The sequence below is a fragment of the Lissotriton helveticus genome, chromosome 1_1 (genome assembly GCF_964261635.1).
Source record: "Lissotriton helveticus chromosome 1_1, aLisHel1.1, whole genome shotgun sequence".
Lineage (NCBI taxonomy): Eukaryota > Metazoa > Chordata > Amphibia > Caudata > Salamandridae > Lissotriton > Lissotriton helveticus.
The window spans coordinates 199,676,410-199,703,292 of NC_136057.1; the positions used below are offsets into that span (position 1 = coordinate 199,676,410).

At 47.5% G+C, this 26,883-nt stretch overlaps 1 protein-coding gene across 5 annotated transcripts in view; it reads left to right on the plus strand.

Annotated features, from left to right (window-relative positions):
* The window catches only part of DMAP1 (DNA methyltransferase 1 associated protein 1), a 588,998-nt gene that overhangs the window by 133,604 nt on the left and 428,511 nt on the right, over positions 1–26,883 (plus strand). For all 5 annotated transcript variants that reach the window (XM_078663550.1, XM_078663471.1, XM_078663703.1 and 2 more), the window contains exon 6: positions 9,078–9,236. In XM_078663550.1, the coding sequence (XP_078519676.1) occupies positions 9,078–9,236 (159 nt within the window). The remainder of the gene's footprint in view (positions 1–9,077; positions 9,237–26,883) is intronic.

Sequence of the window (26,883 nt, forward strand, 5' to 3'; positions counted from 1 at the left end):
GAGATAACAAGAAGCAGGAGTTCTCCAAAGGCCCCCAAAATACCTTTAAGGGGAAAAGTTTCTTCTCCACTTCTAAGGCTAACCCGCAGAAGAACCCTAATCCTGGCCAGAGTCAGCAGCCAAGGGTTATCCATTGCTATGAGTGCGGTGGTATTGGACATTATAAGGGAGACGTGAAATGCCCAAAGAGACCACCCCCTCCCACTGGAGGAAAGGCCCCGGAAGTCGCTAGTGTAGCGCTCGGGGAGGAGATGCCCTTAGTTAAGGGGGGGCAGTGGGCGGGTGTCACCTTAGTGTCCCTGGGTGATCGGGAGGTGGTTCCAAAGATCCAGGTGCCCTCAAATACTACCAAGTATGGGCAATGGGTCACCATCAATGGCCATAGAGGGGAAGCTCTGAGAGATACAGGAGCCAGTATGACTATGGTAAGGAGTCATTTGGTGTCCTCAGAGCAGGTGATTCCAGACGTACTTCATCCAGCCGTGATGGCTGACGGCAGAATGGGCCACTATCCTGTGGCCGAGGTTCCCTTTGAGTGGGGAGGGGTTGCAGGTTCACTTCGAGTTGCCGTAAGCCCCGCCGTGCCAGTTGATTGTCTGCTGGGCAATGATATGGAGCACAATGCTTGGAAGGAGGTGGAATACCGGACTCATACTGAGATGCTGGGTACACCTGATTGGGCCTGTGTGAGTACCAGGTCTGCGGCAGCTCGGGAGGAGAAGTCGCATGGGTTGGAGCCTGGAACAATGGCCCACCCAGCTGCTGATGAGGGAACATTTAGAGGACAGGAGGAGCCTGCCTCGATGTCCATGCCCCGTGAGACGGATAGGCCACCTGTGGAGGTGGACCCGGAGTCCGCGGAGGAGGACATGGTTCCGTTGGAGGACTTGCCTATCCCCGCTGAGTGGCGAGTGGAAGGAGGACCATCCAGGGAGGAACTGAGCAAGGGACAAAGGGAATGTCCCACCCTCGAGGGTCTGAGGCAACAGGCTGAAGCCCAGGCAGCAGGTAACGAGTCTGGGAACTATCGTGTTTACTGGGAGAATGGTCTCCTCTACAGTGAACCCAGGGCGCCAGTGCACGGACTGTCACGGGCCCTGGTAGTCCCACAGTGTTACCGAGCCTTCCTATTAGAGTTGGCTCATGAGATTCCCTTGGCAGGACACTTGGGTCAGGACAAGACCTTTGCCCGGCTTGTCCCCCACTTTTATTGGCCTCGAATGAGGGTGGCGTCCGACACATACTGTCGGTCGTGCGTGTCATGCCAAGCCAGTGGGAAAACAGGGACGAAGGTGAAGGCTCCCCTGGAACCACTTCCCGTCGTTGGCACCCCCTTTGAAAGGGTGGGCATCGACATTGCTGGGCCCCTAGATCCACCTACATCATCCTGTCACAGGTTTATCCTGGTCCTGGTGGATCACGCCACAAGGTATCCAGAGGCAATTCCTCTGAGAACCATTACTGCACCAGTAGTGGCCAAGGCCCTGATGGGGATCTTTACCCGAGTGGGATTCCCCAAGAAAGTAGTGTCCGACAGGGGGACCAACTTCCTGTCAGCATATATGCGGGCCATGTGGAAGGAGTGTGGAGTGACTTACAGGTTCACCACTCCTTATCACCCACAGACCAATGGTCTTGTGGAAAGGTTCAACCAAACCTTGAAGGGTATGATCAGAAGTCTACCCGAAAGCCTGCGGAGGAAATGGGACGTCCTCCTACCCTGTTTGCTCTTTTCCTACAGGGAAGTGCCGCAAAAGGGAGTGGGCTTCAGCCCCTTCGAGCTCTTGTACGGGCACCCTGTACGTGGACCTCTCAGCCTGGTTAGGGACTCCTGGGAAAAGTCTCCCCGGAAAGTTCCCCAGGATGTGGTGAGCTACATGCTGGCCTTCCGAAGCCAAATGGCTAAGTTGTGGAAGCAAGCTTCTGACAACTTGGAAGCCAGTCAGGCAGTTATGAAAGCGTGGTATGACCACAACGCTCACCCAGTGGAGTTGGAGCCGGGCCAGAAGGTGTGGGTAATGGAGCCTGGGGAGCTGAGTGCCCTCCAGGATCGTTGGACAGGCCCCTACGAGGTATTGGAGAAGAAGGGCAAGTCTACCTATCTGGTGGACGTAAAGACCCCTCGGCATCCGCATCGGGTGTTACATGCCAATCGCCTCAAGCCCCACTACGAGAGGCCCAAAGTCATGTTGGTTATGGTGACTGACGGATCGGAGGAAGAGGACACAGAGCCTCTTCCCGACCTTTTTGCGTCTCAAGAAAAGGATGGGTCAGTGGAGGGAGTGAAACTCTCGCCAACCCTGACTCCTGAGCAGCAGGAGGAATGTCGCCAGGTCTTGGGGTCATTCGCTCCTCTGTTCTCCCTTGTCCCGGGTAAAACCCATCTGTGTACCCATGACGTGGACACAGGGGACAGCCCACCTGTGAAGTCAAAGTCTTACCGGCTGTCTGACAAGGTGAAGGCCAGCATCCAAAGCGAAGTAGCTAAGATGCTGGAGCTAGGAGTCATCGAACCTTCAAGAAGCCCTTGGTCTAGCCCGGTGGTGTTAGTTCCTAAAGCTGCCCCACCTGGCACCACACCAGAATTGAGATTCTGTGTGGACTACCGAGGACTAAATTCGGTAACCAAAACGGATGCTCATCCGATCCCTCGGGCGGATGAATTGATTGACCGGTTGGGAGCTGCCCAATATCTCAGTACCATTGACCTCACTGCAGGGTACTGGCAGATTCCCATGTCTAATGGAGCCAAGGAAAGGTCAGCCTTCTCCACACCTGATGGACACTACCAGTTTTGCGTCATGCCCTTTGGGCTCAAGAACGCTCCTGACACTTTTCAGCGGCTGGTGAACACGATCCTCACCGGGATAGAGTCATTCTCTGCTGCGTACTTGGATGACATAGCTGTCTTCAGTAGCAGCAGGGCGGATCACTTGCAGCACTTGCAAGCCGTTCTCCAGGCCCTGGAACGGGCTGGCTTGACGATCAAGGCCAGCAAATGTCAGATTGGACAGGGGTCGGTAGTGTACTTAGGACACTTGGTGGGCCGGGGAACGGTGCAGCCCCTTCAGGCGAAGATTGAGGCAATCATGGCCTGGAAACCCCCCAAGACCCAGACTGAGGTCTGAGCCTTCCTGGGCCTCACAGGTTACTACAGACGATTCGTGAAGGGGTATGGCACTATCGTGGCACCCCTTACAGAACTCACGGCCAAAAAGCAACCCAGGAGAGTCATTTGGACGGAGGCTTGCCAGCGAGCCTTCGACACTCTGAAACAAGCATTGTGTAAAGCTCCAGTCCTGAAGGCTCCAGATTTTTCAAAAGGGTTCATTGTCCAGACAGATGCATCCGACATTGGCATTGGGGCGGTGCTATTGCAACTCAATGAAGAGGGTCTGGATCAGCCCGTGGTCTTTCTGTCACGAAGACTGCTTCCCCGGGAACAGAGGTGGAGTACCATCGAGCGGGAAGCCTTTGCTGTGGTCTGGGCACTGAAGAAGCTGCGACCATATTTGTTTGGTTCACACTTCCTTGTTCAGACAAACCACCGACCCCTTCGTTGGCTCATGCAAATGAAGGGGGAAAATCCCAAACTGTTGAGGTGGTCTATCTCCCTACAGGGAATGGACTTTCGGGTGGAACACCGGCCCGGAGTTGACCACGCCAATGCAGACGGTCTCTCCAGGTATTTCCGCCTTAGTGTTGAGGACTCCCACGGGGTTGGGTAGCTCTCCCCACTTTCAGCTGGGGGGACGCGTGTTAGACCATTCTGCTTCTGAGAGTCCCCTCACCACTATGATTTCTTTTGTTCCCCTGTACCTCCCAAAATTTGTCGCTTTTTATTTGTCTACCAGGACTTTTTATGTGTTGTCTCATGGGGTTAGATGTTCCTTGACGCCCAGTTGCTCAAAAGGTTTGTGGCACCTATTTACAAGGCGCCTGGCCCAAACCTGTGGCACTACAAACTGGGGTTGTCAGCCTGTATAAATGGACCTAAAATGGTGGACACCCTTTTTCCTCATGTGAAGTGACTCCCATTGGAGCCTTCATGTACCCTGGCCTCTTAAGGTTTTGGCGCCCTTTTGTTTGGCGCGCATTTCTGACAGGAATTCCTTTATTTTCCTCAGGTACACAAAATGGCTGCTCTAGAACCCCAGTACGGTGGCTTTGAGAGTCCTAAATACCCCTCAAGAGTGCCATGTCATTGTCACAGCCAGTGAAGGTTCTAGAACCTTCTGGCTCGTGCCAGTACCCCAGGGCACTGGCTATATAAGGCCAAGTCCCTGGCGGCCATTTTGGAGAGATTGAATGAAGGATTAGAAGAGTTCAGACTAGAGAAGAGATTCCAGACTTGACACCAGATTGACACCTGCCCTGTTGACCCCTTAGGTGGCTGGTAACGCAGGCAGTAGAGCAGCAAAGGGTTGCTGGCGTTGTCTGACTGGCGTTCCAGTCAGCTACGTGAGAAGTGACCTAGCGCCTACAGCGCCTGCCCAGCGAGTACCTCATTGCCCCCAAAGACTGTGGCCCGTTTCGTGTGCCTCTCCGCCCGCTTCGTTGGGCGGGACCAGCGCTTGCCACTCCCCAGTGACCCGGGAGCTGTAGCTGTGGGCGGGAACCCCCCTGTATGCGGAAGTCGGAGGGAGGTCCGTGGAGCCCCTGAGAGCCCCGTCTTAACGAGAGGAGTGCTGTGCCCGACTGAATCGTATCTTGACTACAGCCGATGTGAGGTGGGCCCGTTTCCTCATAGTGAATGCAGCGTTGTGAAGGAACTGTGAACCGGCATTTATTTGACTGTGCGCGAAGATTGTGTGACCTCTCCGGCAGCCCGTTCGTCGGTCTAATGACTTTGAACTGGTGCCGCCTGTGCTCAAGTTGTTCTAAAGCCCGTAGGCGCGCATAGACTTCACCGGCAAAGCAGAGATCCTATCCCGGTTACCGCCGAGTGCAAATGATGTATTTACTGTGTTTCCTTGCCTTCTAGATATACGCGCATACGCCTTGAGTGATTATTAAAGAGTCCCAAACCTTATTTTGTGCTCAGAGAAGCCGTATACCTGGTCATTGAAAACAGCATAAACTGTAAGAGATATCTTTCCCATTTGAAACGTATTGCAGATGTAATGATTCTGAAGTATTTAATTGGTGGCAGCGATACCAGAAGAAACATGTGGTTGTTTATTTAAATGAACCAATATTTATTCTGATATTTATTCTGATATGTATTCTGATATTTATTCTGATATTTATTCTGACTATTTATTCTGATATTTATTCTGATACTCATTCCTGAAGTTATTCTATTTATTAATACTATTTATTACCAGAACTGTATGACCAAAAGAAATTTATATGTGCTTTCCCAGTCAACCCTATTTACAACAAAGAACTTTTATATAAAGGAATCATATTTTTCTACAGCAGTGGTGTGGTGTCCTTCTTTTTGGTGTGGATGTACAAGGAGTTATTATTGGGTCAGAGCCGGCTTAACACTGCAGCCTTCACTTGCCTTGTCACTTGAGCCAAGCTACCCCCTTTGTGCTGGGCTTGCCCATCGCAGGTCCAACACATGGCATTATATATCATGAAAGGAGTCAAATGTCCCCAGCTTGACACATGTAACAAAATTCAAAGAATGTCCCTGTAACCTGGCCCCATAGATTTATCTGTCCCAGCATCCATTGTAATCCACCCTGTAAGAACGAACCTGCCCATCCATGGATCATGGTCTAGCTGGGCACGGTTCTAGTAATATACCTCTGTGTGTCTCAGTCCCTTCATATTTGTAGTGTTCCAGGGGGCAGCCCCTCGCCAAGTATATAGGATAGCCATGCAGTTTTCCAGTCCCGTGGCTCATTACTAACAGGTGGGGCCCCAGGCTCTGCCAGGCCTGAGCTATGCTATGTTTGGTGACCATCAGGCCAAGCCAGAGCAGTGCCCTCTCATATCTATTTCCCTCTGTGCCCTGTGTAATGTGTACAAGAAAATTTTTTGGGTCCCTAGGTATTGGCCATCCTAGCAGTGTCTCCTAGGTACCAGACACACAATTCCCGACAAAGAGCAATGTCTCCAAGGTACCCGACAAAAGAGCAACGCAATGGCAAAATGTATGTTTGATGTCTCCATTAAGGTTGGCACACCACAGGCAGTTTTCTCCTGCAATCATCCCCATTTTGAACAGGTCAGCCCTGGTGAAGTGTGTGCGGAGTAGCCGTTTTAGTTGAATTAGACCAAACTCAGAAGGTATCACTGCCTCCCTTGCGGCCTCCACCGCCTAAATCCAGTCCTTGTCTTCAAGAGGTCTTGTTCCCACAGTGTAGGAAGCTAGCTCTGTATATGATATAGCCACTCTGTGGTGATACTGTGCGCAGAGTCCAGGTGTGGCCTCAATGTAAAACGCAAAGTGAGCTATTTGTGGTAGTGTGAGCGAACAGCCTTAGGCTTAACACAGAGGAGTGTAAGACTTTTATTGCACAACAGTGATCAATAAAGGAGACACGACTAAATAAGATGATCTAGACCAATTATAAAAAACAATACTATGTTTATATTTTATTTTAAGACCAAGGACTTCGCATCACAGTAAGTACAGTTCTCATTAAAATACTTTTCAGGTTTAGGTTTTAGTTTGACAGTGCAAATTTCAGAGTAGTTCAATATTATCTTGTGGAGGAAAAACAATTATGCGATGTAACAGTACGTATACCACTTACTGTTCCAGTCCAGTATTGGGGTGTTTCAGGCCAACACTGTCGGTTGTGGGTCACAGGGGGCACCCAAGGGGTGCGGGATTCAGTATCTACGCCGAAGCAGTCGATACTGGCACTGAGGTATACTCTTGCGATCCGCAGAGAGCAATGAAGAGGTCAGGTTTCAGCAGACCGTCAACACGGGTTCTGTCGCTGAAGGCTGGCAGCTGTCAATTGGATGGAGAAGTTCCGCCATCGTCTGACTGTCACCGAGAGGTCGCGGTTGGGCAGGCAGTGCAAGTGGGGCAGGAGGAGGCTGACGTGGCCACTTGCAGGAGGGTACAGGCTGTTGGGCACAGGTCTGGGCACAACTCATGTCGCGTGCCGAGATGATCCCTCGAGGTGTGGAGGCCGTACTTCTGGGTGGTGGTGTTGTTGTGACGGGGAAAATTCGCATTCACACAAGTGCGGATCCTTTACCGCTGCGCTTGTGGAGTTCTTTCATAGCAGTGGCATACACTGGAGACCAGAACCTCTAGTCTGTAGGGAGGTTCTTAGCACTTTGCTGATGGGTGAAAGGTCTCCGGAGTTACTTATAGGCCTCATAGAGGTTCTGGGAGACGGCAGGGCCAAGGATCAAACCGGTGGCAGGTGGCGAGGGTTTTTGCAGAGTTTTTCCTGCAGCGGCTCAGTTCTGGATCCATCAGCGGTCATTGCATTCTTTTGATCCATCTAATCTGGTATCCTGGTCTGGGGGGGCCATCTAAATACTAAATTTAGAAGGCGTTTTAGGAGAGTAGCAGGTAGGGCCAATGGGCACCGTACCTGGGGTGACTACACCCTGTTATGCTACCCTCCTGTGGGATGGGGCATGGACCTAGCCCTGATTGGGGAGTCTCCTTATCTTCAAGATGGTGGGGTCTGAAAGATGTGCTTCACCTTGTTTCCCCCACCTTAGGGGTGGGACTGGCAGAGGTAGGTACCAGGGTACACCTCCTATTCTTCAGAGTTTTTCCTGCCATAGTAAGGGGGTAAACCAGGGGTTGCCATATGCTGCTACTAGCAGAGGCTGCAGATCCCATTACAAAGGCAGCAGACCTTTGAAGCTTCCCTTTTAAAGCAGTGGCCCATCCTGAGGGAGGAGGTGTGCATTGTGTCTGGTCCCAGAGAGCAGAGGCTCTCCTCCCAGGGGTGCAGAAACATGTCTGTGTGTGGCAGACGGCCTATAGCCTGTCAGCGCCCACACCAGGGTCAGTAGGTTTTCAGGGGGTAGCTCTGAGGTGCTCGCTGAGTACATGTTTTAATAAATCACACTAATTTATTACAAGGAGCTGTTTGGTACCATAAAATTATGGTGTTCAGTGAAGCCATCATGGTGCTGTGGAACTCGAGTTGTCCTGTTTCCATCCCATGTACTCTCTATGGCAACCCTGGCACCTACAATATTAAGGACTAGACCTGAATACTGTAGGGCATATCTGCTCATCCACACCTGGGATATAGTGCACCCTGCCTTAGGACTGGTAAGGCCTTCTAGAGGAGTGACTTACCTAGATCTTAGGCAGTGCTAGCTGGCATGGCACACCTGCACAGTGCAATGTCTACTCGGTTATTCATTTTTTTACCTCACTGTGACATGCCAGCTGCAGAGGCAGTGGCGTGGTCCTAGTGAGGGGGCCCTACTCGGCCTTCAGGCCCTAAGACCCACAATACAACTTACTAAGGACTTAATGGTGGGCACAAGTACCAATTGAGGACATGTTTTTAGGGAAAGAACACTGGTACTCAGAACCTGGACAGCAAGGACCCAGCACTCTCCAATCAAAGTTTCACCAAAAGGTAGGCAAAAAGCGGGGGAGTACTGGAACAGAACCCTATTTTCTCACACACAGGACCCTCCCCTCCGGTCAGTAGGTTAGCTTGGTTGCAAAGCAGCATCTGATAAATGGCAGACCGTATCTTTTTAAAATATTGGAAGCGAATGAGGATTGCAGGGAGTAAAAATCATAAATTAAATTGTCAGAGAGAAGACACTGGTCTATTTGCTCTCCTTCACCCATCCGTACATGTGCCGATCAAAAATTGCTGGACCAAGCCACCCAAGGCATAGGCGTTTTCTACAGAAACTTTACATCGGCTTTACAGCTCCTCTAGGAAGGTTTTCATTCTTTTCCTGAATGAGCAGTACCAGCTTTTTTTATATGCAGGTAAGGATGACACCGGTGCCAATATATCCTCTACCGTGGCCTTTCTCATCTTTTTTGTCATCATTTCTCCTGCGCCTTCTCTCTTCTCTCCCTTCTTTGACCCCCCCTAATCTTTTTCAATACCCTTTACTTATTGTTGCTCTTTTCTCCTTCCATCTTTCTTCCTCCCTCCCATTTGCAGACTGTGCAGATCCCGGTCTATTCGGAGCAGGAGTACCAGCTGTACCTGCATGATGACGGCTGGACCAAGGCTGAGACGGATCATGTCTTCGACCTGTGCAGAAGGTTCGACCTGCGCTTCGCCGTCATCCATGACCGTTATGATCACCAGCAGTTTAAGGTGATGGAGCAATGGTGATGCTCTGCTTTGGGGTGCAGTAGGTTGTGAAATTGCTTGCTTTGCTTTTTTTCAATCATTAAATTGATTTTATAGCAAAATTACTTTCCTGCTTTCTAAAGTAAGTCTTCGAATTTTGCATAATTCAGATAAAACTCTAAACAGTTGGGCCCTGCTTGCCATCTTAAAACTTCCTAATTGTACTCTTGGTGTATCTGGACCTGTCAATGTCTCTGGACTGTGTTGTGAAAGAAATGACCAGGTAGTCGAATCTGCTTCGCCTTCTTTAGTGTCCAGCACATATTAATCAAAATGACAGTGACAAAACTGCATCACCTTACCTGAGTTGTGGCCCCCAGCATCAGCGCACGCTGTCAGAATGTATGTCTCAAAGAAAGTCAGTGCAAAAGTATATAAAAGTATTCATTGTCTTTATGAGAACGATTGCAGGTACTCAGCAGGGTAAAGATTCCAAACCAAACTCGCAGCGAACACTCTTTCTACAACCAGGGCTGTGCGGTGAGCTTTGCTTCCTGCATTTTGTTGAAACTGCTTTTTTGCCCCAGTCTGGCTGCACAGCTGGTGACTTCCTAGGCATTTACGTATTATTGTTTTTGCCTTAGAACAGGGGTTTTAAACCTTTTGTCTTCAGAAGCCCCACTTAATCATTAATGGAATCGAGGGACCCCCACTGACCCATTAGGCTTTGGTGAACCCGGACTAAGCAATGTTGATTAATTGACCTGCAAAACAAAACACAAAAATACAGAAGCTAGTATTCACTTTTAATGGGAAAGGGTTATCTAAATTCATTGGGGCCCACCCATTGTACATACTATAGTATTTATTATTCTCTTGCACTGCTCCCACACGTCAATCTGAGGACACCAACTTAATCTCATTTCAAATTCCTTCACATTTACAGAATATTGTAAAATATATAGATATACACATGCATACACTCTATAGGAAGCTGGCTCTGTATATACTATACCAGAGTGAGGTATAGTGTGCACAGAGTCCAGTGGACCCCCACAGGTAGGCAGAAGTAAAGTTAGATAGCACCGTTCTAACACAGTTTGAATTGCAATGGTAAATGTACTTTGATTTGATCACAATAGTGTTACTGATAATTCATTGGTGTTATTGATAATTCAATGCTTTTCAGGATACAGTACATATACTTTGAATGGGATTTTTAGTAAAATTACAGGTGTTACTTTTGAGATTACTTTTCTTACACAGTGTAGTATACCTTAATACTACACTCGAACATTTCCTGTAAACAGGTAAGTAAAATCGTTTTTGTTAGTTAGTACAATTTTAAAGTATTTCTTTAGGTTTTCCAACACCAAGCAGAAACTTTTCATAGAAAAACAGTCTGTTATCCTACGGAGGAAAATAGTGTTATCGGTTTAAAGGTAAGTACTTTGTTGTGGGAATTGGTGCTCTGGGGTAAGACTCGAGGTCCCCCAGGGTCAAGGATGCACTCTTGTTACACCATCAGCAGCTCTAGGGCGGCCAGATGCAGAGTGCTGAGGTACAATGTTATCCAATGGGGTTGGGGGCCTCCGGTTGGTGGCTGGTGACGAGCCAAGCTCCTGGACTTCAGCTCAGGGCAAATGGGGATTTAGGCCAGTACAAAAGTTGAACCCTCAGCGGCACTGAGGCGGCCGGGTGTAGAGTCCTCTTTTGGCATCGGGTGGCCTGTAACTTTCAATGGGGAGTCTCTGGTTTGCAAAAGCACTGCAGGCTCGGGGACGAAGTTCTTCTGGGTGCGACCACCACTTGGAGAGATGATTTGGAATGTTGGGGGTTGGTAAGGCACCATCGGTTGGGCCACCCAAGGCCGTGGGGCGTCGGGTGCAGGGGTGCCTAGGGTCGGATCTTCTTACAAGCTCCTGGTCGCAATTGGGGGGGGGGGGGGCCTTCCGGTTTGAAGCTGCAGGCATCAGCTGGAGGCTTGAGGCAGCTCAGGGGTTGCCGAATCTTGGGTCAGGATCGCCGGGGAGACCACCTCTTGGTGTTGAGCCACTAGAACCCAGGCTGTGGGCGATGGGTGCAGAGTGGTGTAAACTTGCGGAACCTTGCGAAGCTGGAGTCTGGTTTTTGAACAAATCCGATGTTCGCAGGAGGCAGAGTCTTTGGGATTGAAGGTAGGCAGGTCCTCCGTGTTTCTCAAGGTTGCTGGCTGCAGGCCACACCGGGATTTCGCTGGAGCAGGCTCGAGGCGGGGACAGGCCGGGAGGGCTGGGGCCAAGTCAGTGGACGTCGTCCTCTTTTTAGCTTTTTAATGGCTGTTCAGTTCTTCTACTTCTTTTCTTCTTGCAGGTTCTTGTCTGAGGAAGCAAGGTTCAGGGTTGCCCCTAAATACCCGATTTAGGGGCATTACAGGTAGGTAAAAGGTTTGGACCAATGGGTCCCTTCCCTGGGTGGGTACACCTCTTATTATGCCACCCTCCAGTGGGAGGGGAGCATAAGCCTTTCCTTGGTTGGCTGAGTCCCCTCATCTGCAAGATGGCGGGGACTGAGAGTTGTGCTTCACCTCGCCTTCCCTACTTGAGGGGTGGAGTTGGCAGAGGTGGGCACACCTCTCTTCCAAACTTGTTTTTCCCACCGTTCTCCCGCCCAAACTGGCTGGCAGAACCAGTGGGGACCAGTTGCTGAAAGCAGTAAGTAGCCCGAGAAATCTCACAAAGGCAGCAAGCCTTTGAAGCTTCCCCTCCGTGGACCTTGCTTATCCTGGGGGAGGAGGCTCTGCACCTCGTCCCAGGATGTGCATTGTTTCAGGCTCCCGAGAGCAGCAGGCTCTCGACCCAGGGGTCCAGAAACATGTCTGGTGGTGGCAGCTGAAAGCAGCCACTCAGCCGTGACACTTGTGGTAGGTCGTTTTTCAGGGGGCATCTCTAAGATGCCCTCTTTGTGCAATTTTCATTAAATCCCACACTGGCATCAGTGTGGGTTTAATGTGCTGAGAAGTTTGATACCAAACTTCTCAGTTTTCAGTGCAGCCACTATGGTGCTGTGGAGTTTGTAATGACAAACTCCCAGCACCATATACTCTTAATGGCAGCACTGCACTTACAATGTCTAAGAATGGATTTAGACACTGTAGGGGTACAGGGCTCATGCAGCTGTACCCTCATTACTGGTATAATGTGCCCAGGTAGAGGTGTGACTGATCTATGCCAGGGCAGGACGTTGTAGGCATTGTTCTGCACCAAAACATGCTGGCTGCAAAGGCAGCCTGCAAAGGCAGTGTGTGAGTGTAATGGTACAGGGCATCTAAGGTTGGCACAATAAGTACTGCAGCCCTTAGAGGTCTTCCTTGGTCCCAGTGCCCTGGGTAACTGTGGTACCATTTAACAGGGGCTGACCTGTGGCCAGAGATGCCAATTGGGTTTTATTTAAATGCAGGTTTAGGGAAAGAAAATAGGCCCTGGGACCTGATTGGCAGGAGCCCATCGCATACTTAGTCAAAGCACATCAGCAGTTCAGCAAAAAGTGGGGCTGCAATGCAGAAAGAGGGCATTTTCTCACAATTAGTATTACTGTAGTTAAGATCAAACATTGCATATATTTTTCTTATTAAAATGTGACTTTGCTTTCAGAGGTCGATACTGACCTTCGTTTAAAAGCAGTTTGGTTGTGACTGAAGTTCTCACTGCTCACAAAGGCAAGCTATGACACATCTATCCAACTCTCAGTGACAACCAAATTCCTGAATGCATAACAGCTAAATTACTGTTTCAACAGTACAGCTTTGCAATTTGCCCATGTATTACATAGTCTCTCCTCCCCACCTCCCCTAAGGCTTACTGCACTTTGCAGTCATTCCAGCACTGAGCTACTAATAGATTCACTGGCAGATGTAAGCCAGAGTTTCTGCAGTATCTAAGACCCTCATGAACAACTAGAAAACAGTGTCTTTTATCATCTTACGTGTTCAGTTTCCCCAAGATATATACACTGTATTATGTGAATTAGTTTAAGTTTCAAACTCCCAAGCTCTGAGGAACATCTCACTCTTTTTATTTATTTTCTATTTTTTTTATAAACACTTTTTTTTAAATTAGTTTTTATCATATAGCAGGCCCTAGTTCTCATCTTAGTTTTTTGTCCATGGGCGTTTGATAGTACACATCGGTACCAGTATCCCCTTCTTACTTTTTCCCTCATTGATGTAGCATGAGTAACTAAATACTCGATACACAAAAATAAATTAGTCTGGTCGTCAACCAAAGAAAAGTTCAATGCTCTCAATGATCTGGGGCAGTACAAATTTGGTGTGCCCCGACACGGATAGTCTTCACGTGGTTTCCATGTGCTTCATTTCTATCATAATGTGTCAACCTATCTAGTGCCACTAAAACCCTTCTTGCCCATTTGTTGTATATTTTTTTTGTAGCTGATTGCAATATCTTGTTTTGCTGCTAGCAGTGTATGGACGATTACAAAACAGTTTCTTGTGAGGCCTCCTTTAAGAGTGATGCATAAACCCAACAATATTACCAGTAAGACATTTGGTAACGGAAACCCCAGGCTCCTTCTTCCAAGACTTATCATGCTCTTCAATAAAACTTTCGGGACCGGACATGACCACCACATGTATAGTACTTCCGGCCCCTGCCCGCTTTTTCTCTCAAATTTGCAGTTTGTATTCGGGAACATACGTTGGAATTCATCCTGAGTCATGTACCATTTACACATTATCTTGTCTGAGTCACCTTATTCTCCAGGCGCTGTGCATATTTCTGAAGATAATGCCACAATTACTCCCATTGGTATTTCTTTTCCCCCTGTATTACCCCATGCAGCCGTAAAGGTCCACCTATAGGAATTAGAAGGTGTTAGTGCTTTATATGTGTTCATTCGAAGTCCTTTTGTAGATTTATAAGAGGGGAAGTAACTTTTCAGACTACTCTTGAAAGAAGGCTATAGTTGGTGTTCTGTGAGGTTTGCTCTTATGGTCATTCTGTGGGCCCAGACCTTCAGTTGCCCTTCAAAATCTACAGAGTTTGCTTAAGGGTTGCGTTCAGGTCGATATTGAGTCCAGCACAAAGCATTTAACGAGGCATGCATTTAAAGCAGTTTGGAATATACCTAGATATATTAAGTTTGCCACAGCTTAGGAAAAGCGCCAACACCAGAAAGCCGTTGTTTGTGCAGCACTCCATTGAAGGGTCATAGATGAACTTAAATCTGTGTATTCTCAGTTCCTGAGTGCATCTTCTTGCCAAGGTTTTATGTCACAAGGACAACCACAGAAATATCTACCTGTACATATATCTACTCCAAAATCCGGGCCGGCTCTAGGGTGGTGCGACTGGTGCCACCGCACCGGGTGCTGACTCTTTAAGGGGGCGCCGTGTTTGGAAGTATTTTACGGTTTTAAAAGCACCTGCTGCTACATTGCTGGCCCCCGGCAATTTTCATACAACAATAAAAATGTCAAGATAACCACAGTGATTAATGTACTTCCTGGAGAGAGAGAAGGAGTTTTGTCTAGCGGAAGTTTAAACTCATTTTTATGATAGCACAGAGGGTTAATGTGCCTGCCGCCAAGAATGTGAACCATGCACATCAGAAAGTGCATATAGTTTAAATAGGTCAGTGCGTTTGTCAGAGAATTCCTTTTGTTACTAGCAGTGTAAATGTTAAAATCCTTACATGGAATTGTGAGCTAATAACTGTCAAAGAGCTGCATGCAAAATCCAGTCTATAGATTAGAACATTATAATGTTTTCCTCGGTCTTTCATTATTCTAATGTTTCAAAAAGGGTTTATTTTGGTAAAAATAAAAAATCCTCATTATGAAATGTAACCCCAAACGATGGGGTTAAGTTTTAAATTCTGAGTCTGTGCTTCTCCAGACCAAGCACTCCTAAAGTATTCTGACACCCTACACTGGTATAGGAGGCTCTATATAACTAACTAGCAGCCCGTCCCGACGTTGTCCGGGTATGAATTGCTGCCGGATTTCGTTTTGATAGCATTTCTTATCTGTGACAGGCCTGTGAAACGCTCCGATTCACAGTGCACTGCTGATGCACTTAAGAGTGCGCGTTCAGTAGTGTGTGAACTCGAGTTTCCCTACTTTATTTTCCTTGCAATGTTATATAGCGCGAACTCGACAACATGGCATGAGCACAATTTACATTACAGAAGAACACATTCATTTGTGGTAGGCACGGGGAGACAAAAAGTAAAGTAAAGTAAAGTCCACATTTGTAAAGCGCACAATCACCCGTAAGGGTCTCTAGGCGCTGGGGGGCCGTCGGGGAGATTAAGCGAGCTATTGCCCAGAGTCACATGGTGCTGGGCTAACCTGCCGCCGGAGCCGGGGATCGAACCGTGATCCCCAGATTCCAGCGTCAGTCGCCCTGGCCGCGGCGCCACAAAGCGATTTGCCTGGAATCACAGGATGTTGAGCTCATGCCGAGATTCGAACGTAGCTCCCCATCTCTAAAGTTCGCAATTCTAGAACTTGTGGTGGGAAGTGTGTCTAAAAGTGTATGTCGGTGCTGGGCATCAATGAGCGAGACCTGTGCATTTTTCCAATCGGTGGTGAAAAAATATGAGTATGTTGCTGGAGATGTTGGCCGCCGTGCCACCAATGTACTTATGGGGGAGGGTAAACACCCATTATTCCGCAACTTTCTTTCCGCATACCATCACTCCGCATACTTTGATTACGAAAGTACCATGACTCCGCAATGCCATTATAACGCATGGCATTACATTTTATATGCTTTTACCACGCATACATTTACAACGAAATTCGTTGTAAATGCATGAATGATAAGAGCATGTTTTTTTAAAAATGTTTGGATAAGGCAAGTATGGGTATAGGGGTATATGTTTTGGGGTACTGAGGATTATGTTTTGGGGTGTTTGGGTATTTTAAGGGTTCAGATATAGTTTTGGGTTATGGGGTACAGGGGTATTTTTAGGGTTCACGGATAGGTTTAGGGGTATAGGGGTATTTTTAGGGTTCAGGGCTAGGTTTAGGTTTTGGGGTATAGGGGTATTTTTAGAGTTCAGGGCTAGGTTTGGGTTTTGGGGTACAGGGGTATTAGGGTTCAGGGCTAGGTTTGGGTTTTGGGATACAGGGGTATTTTAGGGTTCTGGGCTAGTTTTGGGGTACAGGGGTATTTTTAGGGTTCAGGGGTAGGTTTGGGTTTTGGGGTACAGGGGTATTTTAGGGGTTATGGGCTAAGTTTGGGTTTTGGGGCACAGGGGTATTTTAGGGTTCAGGGGTAGGTTTGGGTTTTGGGGTACAGGGGTATTTTTAGGGTTCAGGGGTAGTTTTGGGTTTAGAGGTACAGGGGTATTTATAGGGTTCAGGGCTAGCTTTAGGTTTTGGGGTACAGGGGTATTTTTAGGGTTTAGGGATAGGTTTGGGTTTTGGGGTACAGGGTATATTTATAGGGTTAAGATGGGTTAGTGTTTAAGGGTGTTGGGGTATTTTATAGAATATGGGTGGGTTATGATTATGGGGTACAGGGGTATTTAAAGTAGGGGTGGGCCGAATTGGCGCGTACTTGGTACAATACATCCGCAATATTTCGTTCCGTCAGATTTCCGATTATTAAAACAGAGACCTCATATATTCAAGGTAAAATAACCAGTATTTCTGCATGCTAAAATGCATATAGTCATTTCACAAAAGTGAAATTACCTTCCAGCAAGCAGTGAGAGAGGTGATGATTTTGAGATTAAGCCCCTGCAAAGCATTATGGGACGAGATTAGCAGTGGGAAGTGAATATTATAGTATCCAAATAATTCTACAAAGAGCTGCAGTTCACCTCTCGTCCCCAGTTGTCCCCGATGAGGCAAATGCAATAGCATTTAAAATATTACACATCAAGCTGCAGTTCACCTCGTCGTCTCTAGATGTCCCTGATGAGGCAAATGCAATAGCATTTAAAATATTATTCATCAAGCTGCAGTTCACCTCGTTGTCCCAAGATGTCCCTGATGAGTTAAATTTAAAAACATTGAAACCCTTTCATGAATGCTAATAATGATGCTAATCTTATCCCATAATGCTTTGCAGGGCCTTTTAGTTGTATTTTTGCCCATAACTGTGCTTGGGGTGGTTCTAAGAGAATGGGACCTCCACTGAATTACTATTTAAAGGGAGCAGGAATGTATAGAACCTGGGAAGAAAAAACAACACTCGTGACGGAATGCCCCCAGAGATTGTCACGCCCCCAGCACACACCCACAGCACAATGCATACACGCCCACAAGGGACTACTTGTCTTGCACGGTTCTTTTACCTTTTAAATGTATATGGTGGGTGTCTGCATAGCCTATGTCCTTCTGCTGCAACTGCCCTTTCCAACGCTGTATTGGGTGTTGTGATTGGTGCTGTGGTTCCTGAGATTACCCGCCTCAAACGTTTGGGCTCTCTCTTTATTATATTAGTATAGCTTAAATACATCTGAGAGAGAGTGGTTAGGGAGACTTAAAGGGGCACTGCGAAAGGATGGTAGTGAGGATGTCCGTGTGGGGCACCAACAAACGCTGTCGCACAGGGCACCACCAGTGCTAAAGCCGGTCCTGTCCAAAATATAATTAGTTCATAAATCTTTATTCAGCAAAGTTGCCATAAAAACACTTACAAATGAACTATATCAGTACAATATAATATTTCCAACCATGAAATCAAATAATTAAAATTTGTTACAATGCATAAAATGCATTTTATTAGCAGGATTTACATATTTGCATTCAAAATCTAAAACAAATGTTCACTAAAATGGAATAAAATACATATAATTATACACTAGCAGCACATGGTCATTACACGCCGGTACTTTTTCTTAGAGTTACATTATTCAAGAGGCTAGCTTTTGTTTGTCTAGTCCGCCACATATTTAACAGAAACGGGAAACAGCACATGCAATCGGTTGACAGATATTAGTTCTGTGCTAATATCTCTAGTCCCCAGCTTACGACAAAGCAGCAATGAGTACTTTTTCCTGTATCCATGATAATATGGACAAAAAATGACAACACGGTCGATTCATTTAATAAACCAGGGACAAAAGGGACAGACAGGACATACTTGAATCAGAATAGGTAATGCTGCAAAATTGCTGTAAATGAACGCATCTAAACTCCCAAACCAGAATTACTTGTAAAGAGCTTTAGTAATAAGGGGCTCAATCTCATCCAGAAATCCTCAAAGGAGTATACCTCTTTGAACTCGAGGAAAGCAATAGTGAGAAAACCCACCCTCCCATTCCTTGAGAGCACTGCATCCACAAAGTGCCTATGTAAACCCTGAAGGATGGACTTTGCAATCTCACATGCGATCTCAGGGGTAGACCAGAGATTCTCACATCCCAGCTCAGTAAGGAGACATTTTATAAACCATAGCCACAGGATCCTAGTTGCCCGAGGTAGTTTAAAAATCTTCTCCAGCACCAATCGGTATGACACAAAATTTGCAGATGCCCAACCCCTTCGCCGATACAGTAATGGGCAAAGACCCACTTTATTAGTAAGTGATACATGGTCTAGGTCTTACCGAAAGGGAATGAGAGGGGTGCTGATGGGGAGGTTAGTGAGAAGACGCAGGAACCGGTTCTCAACGAGCTCCATATTGCTTTCATTCACGTGGCCCCAAAGCTCCCCACCATGCAGTGACGTTGCACGGGCTTGCAGATTATACATTTGAAGGGCTGGGGAAGCTGGGCGAAATGTTGCTTGGGTTGGCCACTTTACTAATCTGTACACGTGCCATGGATATGGACCGTGATGCATGTGGAAATGTGGGGTTACCTGGCCTAGGAAAGGATACGCAGGGTAGGAACCTGGCTCCTTATGTGATATATCAGTAAGCAGATATACCATGGAAACAGTTCCACTGTTCCTTTATGTGAGAAAAACGGCTTGCTATGCAATCCCAAAGTGCTCTAATAGTGGGGTAGTGTGGTCGAGCAGCCTTAGGCTAAACACAGAGGCGTGCAATCCATTTGCAAAATACACATAATGATTAATAAAAGAGACACACAACTCAATATGGAGATTTACACCAATTTAGAAAACTATGTTTAGGCATCAGAGAAAAATTGTTCAGGTAAGTACGTTTTTAAATATAAATTCTTTTCACTTTAAAAAGTGCACACTTTGCAATGTCTGAGTTCTGCAGTGTTGTTCTATGGTAAGTAAGTAAGTAAATTTTATTATGTATAGTTAATTAATGTCGGGGAGGAACTTCCAGGAGATAGGTTGGACAGCGGGCCGTATAGACCGAGGGGAATTACATGCCTTACTGCTACCCAAAAGCAGGATTCCGCGTGAGTGCCACCCGCTGCTCCGCGTCGCCCTCCTGTGCTGGAGGAAGGCTCTGGCTTATACGTCCGCTGCACTGCCGTACGCGGACAACACACCACTGCTCGGCATCCCGACACCACAGGGACGACTCACTAGACATGCCCTTAGGGACTGGACGGCGAGTGGAATTGAAGGGGTGGGCAGCTTCTTTGGGGACGACCTCCTACTAGACCACCCTACTTTCGTGCAGGTGACCGGGGCGTCGGACAGACACTACTTACTACACGCCTCGATCTCTCACTACATTAGGACGACATGGGCGCCCCTACGCACCCGCCCACAGCAACACGAACTAGTACACCTAATGCACCTCATGGGGACTGGGGGACACTTGGTCCGATGGCTGTATACCGGGATCAGGGCCCAGGCTGCGATCTCCCTTGACACCCTAAGAGAGCTCTGGTCCCGGGATACTGGGGAGGAATTCACGGACACGACCTGGCAGGTGGCTCTGGAACACCCGAGGAGGGTCTCCAGAAAGGCTAGATTTAAATACATCCACGCCATGATCCTTCATAGGGCGTACCTTACTCCGAAGAGGTTACATAAAATGTTCCCCAATGCCTCCCATCAATGCCTGAGATGTAACACAGACGAGGCAGACCTCCTCCATATGCTCTGGTCATGCCCGAGACTGCGGGGATACTGGAATGAGGTGTGCCAGACGCTACGGGAGGTGACCCAGATTCAGGTACAGGATAGTGCGTTGTATTGCCTGCTAGGAGCCAGGCCTCGCCCTAAGAAGCTGAAGCCCAAACTGCGATTTATAGACTTGGCCCTGCTCATAGCAGTTCGAAAAATCACAATGCAGTGGAAATCCCTGGGAGCGCCTAGGGTGGAGCAATGGCGGACGGAAGTGGTGAAATGGGGTAGAGCAGAGGGAGCTGCCCTTAGAGAGGAGGAAGAAGGGGGGAGGAGGAAAATCCCCGTGGCACTGGACTGGGAGACTGTGCTCCTAGAATTGGAAGACATTGATCAACCTCAGTCCCAGGCCACATGAGCGTACTGGACCCCAGTGGAACTCTGATAACATGAGAATGGCGTTGGGATATGTAGGGGTTGGGTGATGACTGCATCATTGCAAAATCCTGTGAAGACGGAAACAGCAATGGGGAGCGTGGAACGCAGGGACAGAATGTTTAAGCACCAAAGTTATAGGGGTAGGGGGAGGGTTAGTTGGGGAGGGTAAGGGGAGGAGGGGGGCACCATGAGGAGGGCACGGAATTCATAACTGTTGGAAATGACGATAACCTTGGGAAACAAACGATTAAAGCTCTGAGTTTGTTGGTAGATTGGGGATGAAAAAAGAAAAACCGTGATGTATGTCATGCTACTGCCGATTATATAACATGCTGAACAAGTACAATCACGAATAAAGTTCTTAAAAAAAAAAAAGTATAGTTAATTAAAACCAGTACAATCGTTACATTTAAAACAATTTCTTAAAATGTGGTAAAAGAGTAGTCTGTGTAATCGTCCTTACCGAAGACCATACGGTGAGAGACCGAGGGTAGTTACCTAGCAGTGTTCCCTGAGCCGGGGTGGGCTAGGCATTTGTAGCCCAAAGTTCGTCCGTTAGGTTCCAGAACCAGTGGTTGCTGCAAGTTGTAGATTTGGTAGTCTTTGCTCTATAGTAGTCAGAAAAGTCAGTGTTGTTCTATGGAAGAAAGACTAGTTCTGCAAAGAGGTACAGCACATCAACTTACATGACCAATTTTTGATCTCTCTTGGCCTTTGATATCGAGGCTTTATATAGGGACCTGGCTTTCTGAATTAACATCCTATTCCCATCTTTAATTGCTTTAGGTTGGGCACGTCTTGCAGATACGCATGATTTCGTATACCAGGATACCTCTTTTGTCCTTTTGGGGAGGAACCTAGATTCGACCAGGAACATGTACATAAGAGAAGCAAACATTGAGTTGTGAATGGCATTAAGACTCGCTAGGGAGGCACAATCGCAAAGTGTTGCACCCATCGCTTGTACAGCTTCCTGCCCAGAAACGACCACCTCATAAATCTGCCTCCGTATATTGGGAGAGTCAACCACTATGCTCCATTTAAGCCTTCTCCAGTTCCTTTAAGGTATGAGCCTTCTATCAAATGGTTCGATGTTGGGACTAGATTTAATATAACTCAGTGTTTTCAGGGAAAGATCCAAAGCTTTGTTATTGCTGTCCTGCTGGGAGATCACCTCCATGCGATCATAAAAGGCCATAATTTAATATCCAACAGGATATAGTGTAGAAGGCTAGTGCTGCCCTGGCAATTAAGTGTGCCTCCCCACCTTGCCTTGCGCGCTTCCATTACAAGCTCGTAAGCCATTGCTCAATGTCAATGCATTTAACTGTAGAGCAGCAGCTGTCCACTTCTTAATGTGCGGGAGGGAAGGTGTCGGCACTGTCCATGCTTCATCTTCCTCACAGCTTACGGTGTCAAAATCAATACTAAGCGGCTTAAAATTGCAATTAAAAGCACCTGCCACAATTTTAAAATAACCAGAAGGGGAGACAACAAATGGGCATCAATCGAATCAATGATACCTAAGTTAGCCTTGCTATCCCGGGTCTTGCAAAAGACCTGATATATGCAATAAACTTCATCAGAAAGGTACTGCAGAATAACACACAGAACATCTGGGGATCTCCACGAGACTGGCCCAGCCTACCTCAACAGACGACTTTCCTTCTACATCCCTAACCACCAGCTCCGCTCCGCCGACCTCTCACTCGCCACCGTCCCACGCATCCGAAGAACAACCACTGGCGGGAGATCCTTCTCCCACCTCGCCGCCAAGACCTGGAATACCCTCTCACTGAGCCTAAGACAGACCCAAGACCTGCTGACCTTCAGGAGACTTCTCAAGACCTGGCTGTTCGATCAGTAGAGGCCCCCCTCTCCCCAGCACCTTGAGACCCTCACAGGTATGTAGCGGGCTCTACAAATGGTTGATTGATTGAATATCGATGACTTTAAGCATATCAAGTTTTTTTTTTTTTACCCAGACTATAAGACCCTCTGCGGTTCTGCTTTTCTCTGACGTAGCAGACTGGTCAAAACAAGCAAAACCAGCCTGACCATGTGGGGATATAGCCCATGTCTCCTGGGACATAATAGATGTCAAATTGATCATCAAACTTACTCCTGTTTGGACAAGAAAGTTTGTTCTTAATGGCCGCAAATTTCCGATAGACAATCTTTGTATAAGTAGAACCAATGGCCCACAGGATCATCAGTAGGTGTTGGACTATAAATATACTGAAGACCATTAACCACAGAGGGTCATACAAGATTCAAGCTGGGAACTTTGATTGGGAGTTCACCTTGGAAAAAGTTAAACCTATTGTGGCCTCATCAAACGTCCCACTAAGTGATAGAATACGCTCTTTAGAGGATGTTATTTTAGATCTTTCAGGCAAACTTAACATATTGTTTGCACATTCAGCACCTAACCAGCACTCTGCTTAGCTCCCTTTCAAATAGTAATTGTGTCGGCTCTGATGCCTCTTGTTGTAATGCTGTCTCCAGGCCTTTGTCATCTAATGGTGCATTTCCTACTACCAGTAATTAAGCCACATCTTCATTGGGGGTAGATAATATGAAAACCTTGAGAGCTGGATAATTAGGCAATAGTCAACGAAGGCCCGGAGGAATTAATAGCCCTGGAACTAGCCAGAGCCCCAAGTGACAACCTCGTACCAACGCGCCCTGCGTACTCTTGCTTGTGTGAACAAGCCTCTTGATTGTTGTCCCTATGTGGTGGTAATGACTGGAGTCCCGCTTCTTCCTCCATCTGGGGAGGAGTAGTTTTTACAGTTTAAAAAAAGTGTACCATTGGCTGACTCAACATACTGACTTTTCTATCTCCGAGTACAATGGCATTTAATAAGTGAAGAGATTTGGGTGGATTGGTTTCTCATCAAAGCATGTGGAAGGAGACTGTTATTGTAAATTGAAGACATCCGGGCTCAGCCCGGCATGTAATTCAAACAGGATGTAGCGTCCTCAAGTCAAAGAGCAGCTGTTAGTGTAGTTCCCTTTTACCTTTCTCTTTCAAACCTATTCCTGCCTGGCAACCGTTTTTTTCAGTTTCCCCCACAAACAGTTACCTTATCTTACCTGGAATGGAATGGAAAGACGATTTATAGAGCGCGATAGTTACCCTGAGGCGTCCTAGCGCTGACAGACACTGTGAGCGAAAGAGGTGGACCAGAAACCTAGTTGGGTTGTGAAAAAAGAAGGGTCTTTAGTAGTTTACGGAAGGCCAGTAGGTTGGGTTCTGCACGCAGGTAAAGGGGGAGGGAGTTCCAGAGCCTGGATGCATTATACGAGAAGGCACGACCTCCGCATCTAGCCTTCTTGATCTTAGGGACCGTCAGTAAAAATGAGGTTGATGATCTGAGCTGCCTAGCGGAAGAATATGGGGTCGCCAGGGAGCGATTGATGGGCGGGCCAGTTTCCCATATTACTCAGTGGATGGTGCATAGAGATTTGAATTCGATTCTTCGTCGGATTGGTAGCCAATGTAGGCTCCTTAATCCATCTCTAGCTGATGTTCGGCGGGTAATTTGGAGCAATGTGTGGGCCACACAGTTCTGCACAATCTGCAGTGTATTCAGGGTAGACTGGGGGGGGGCACCCAAATACAGGGCGTTTCCGAAGTCCAGTCTGGACAGGATAAGTCCCTGGATCATGATCTTCCTGGCCTCAGGCGGTAACACGGGAAGAATCTTCCGTATGACTCTGAGTAGGCCAAAGCACGTTGCTGAGAGTTTTGAGGCTTGGGAATTGAGATCTTTAACGAGCCATATGCCCAGGCTCTTGATTTCATCTTTGGGCAGCTGGGGGGGGGGGCCTAATGAGGAAGGCCAAAGAAGCTTGAGAGCCAGGGGGGAGGGGTTGCCCAGAAGCATTAGCTCGGTTTTGTCGCTGGTTAGTTTAAGATGTGACATTGTCATCCAGTTGGAGACCTCCTCCAGGCATGTTATCAGATTGCCGGGGTTGGATTCCAACTGGTTGAGGGACACCACCAGCTGGGTGTCGTCCGCGTAAGTGATGATTCGTACTCCAAACGTCCGGACGACCCTCGCTAGTGGCTCCATATAAACATTAAACTGTGTCGGGCTTAATGAGGAGCCCTGGGGGACACCGCAGACAAGAGGTTTGCTCGGTGAAGTGAAGTCGTCCTTGAACACTATAAGGAGCGGTCGGAGAGGAAAGATTCTAACCAGGATCTGGCCTTACCCGACACTCCGATGTTCGTCAATCGCGACAATAGTGTGCTGTGGTTGACAGTGTCGAAGGCGGCACTTAGGTCCAGGAGGATTATGGCTGCTGAGCCCCCCCTGTCCATGATCATCCGTGCCTCCTCCGTCACTGCCAACAGGGCGGTTTCGGTCCCATGTTTGGGCTGAAAACCTGTTTGTGAGTCATCGAGCAGGTGGTTAGCTTCAATGTACTCCATTAGAGCAGAGTTGACATGTTTTTCCAGCACTTTGCTTGCCCAGGGGAGGAGGGAAATTGGACGGCAATTTTTAGGATCAGTTTGGTCGAAGCTAGGTTTTTTCAGGAGAGCCTTGACCATCGCCTCTTTCCAGGGAGGTGGGACTGAGCCTGCAGTTATGGAGGTATTGAGTAAGTTCAGTAATGTTGGAAGGATGTTATCGTTTACCATCTCCAAGGTTCGCGGCGGTGCCGGGTCCTTGGGGGAGCCTGATTTTACCTGAGGGGCAATAAGGTTGAGTGTAGCCATATTGATCTGAGGAAAGACCTGCAAGGAGTGGGTGGAATGGGCCTCGGGAATGAAAGAGGTCTCTCCCTGCGTAGAAGCAGGGTGGGTTGGGAAAGAAGAATATATCAATTGGATTTTTTCAGAGAAATAGTTAGCTAGGTCGTTACAGCGGGATTGTGCATTCTGAGGATTAGGGGGCAGTTCTCACCGCTTTAAGAGTCTTTGCAATCCTATATATTTCTTTGGGTTTAGAGGCGGCAAGAGAAATTTCTCCGCAAAAAAGATGGCTTGAGCGGCCTTGATCTCCATTTTGTAGGACCTGATCGAGTCTCTATAAATGACTTTGCTGGCAGGAGAGAAGTCCAGTCTCCACCTCCTTTCTAGACTTCTACATTTGCTCTTGAGTTCCCGCAGTTCGGCAGAGTACCAGGGGGCAGTTTTTGTGGTCCGCTTAGCCTCCATCCTCCTCAGAGGGAGAATCGAGTCTAGGGAACTAATGATCCACCTGTTGAAGTTCTCATTTGCTAAGATGGGGGTCAGGATTGGAGGGATGTCTGGGTTTGTCCAGAGTGGATTGCCATTCATATACAGGGAGCTTGGACCAGTTTCTCCGTAGGGGTTAAATAGTTTGGTGCAGGGGTTGAGGGTTGGGGATGGTCCAGGTGAAAAGAATAAAATAGTGGTCAGACCACGGGATGGGTATGGGCCTACGAACTTCTAGGCCCGGACAGTTACTAAATATCGGGTCAAGAAGGTGGCCCTTAATGTGGGTGGGACTGTCCACTCTCTGGATGAGTTGTAGCGCCGCTAAGCTAGAGATTTGGTGGAGGGCGGAAGGGCTGGAAACATCATCCATATGGATATTGAGATCCCCCAGCAGGGTGAAATTAGCGGGCATAGCTGCTAGGTCAGCGACTGATGGGGGAAGAGTGTCTATAAAAGTCGTTGCCGTTCCTGGTGGGCGATATACTAGGATTCCAGAGAATGTATTAGTGGGGGATAGATCGAACACGAATCGTAAGCTTTCACAGCTCAGGATGGGGGGGTGGGAGGTCCGACACTGGTAGGAGTCTCTATGAATGATGGCAAGTCCCCCTCCATTCCCTGTCTTGCGATTTACATGGACAACTTGGATGCCCTTGTGTATTGGGATACATTAAAGCATTGGACTATACAACGTCTCCAATTCAAAGATATTCTTACAAAATTGGAGTATGATTTACATAAGTCGGACCAAAGTATCCAGTTTTATTTTTTAACCCATGTGTTGTTTTGTGACTATTATCTGCATGTATTATATTAGGATATATTGTTTATCCCTTTTTATTGTGAATTTTTAATGGTATAATAAATTGTATACTTTTTATAATTTCTGACTATTTCTACATCATCTTGTTTGCTGCCTAGAATGAAAGTACGAATTGACTAGTGTGTGGTATAGATGCAAGTTTCTTTGTCTGCTTAGAATTGGTCCAAAGGGGATGTTATTTTGTGACCCCTGTGGTAAGGCCTGGACCAGATCTGGTTCAGACTCATCAGTGAGCCACGTTTCAGTCAGGTAGACGACA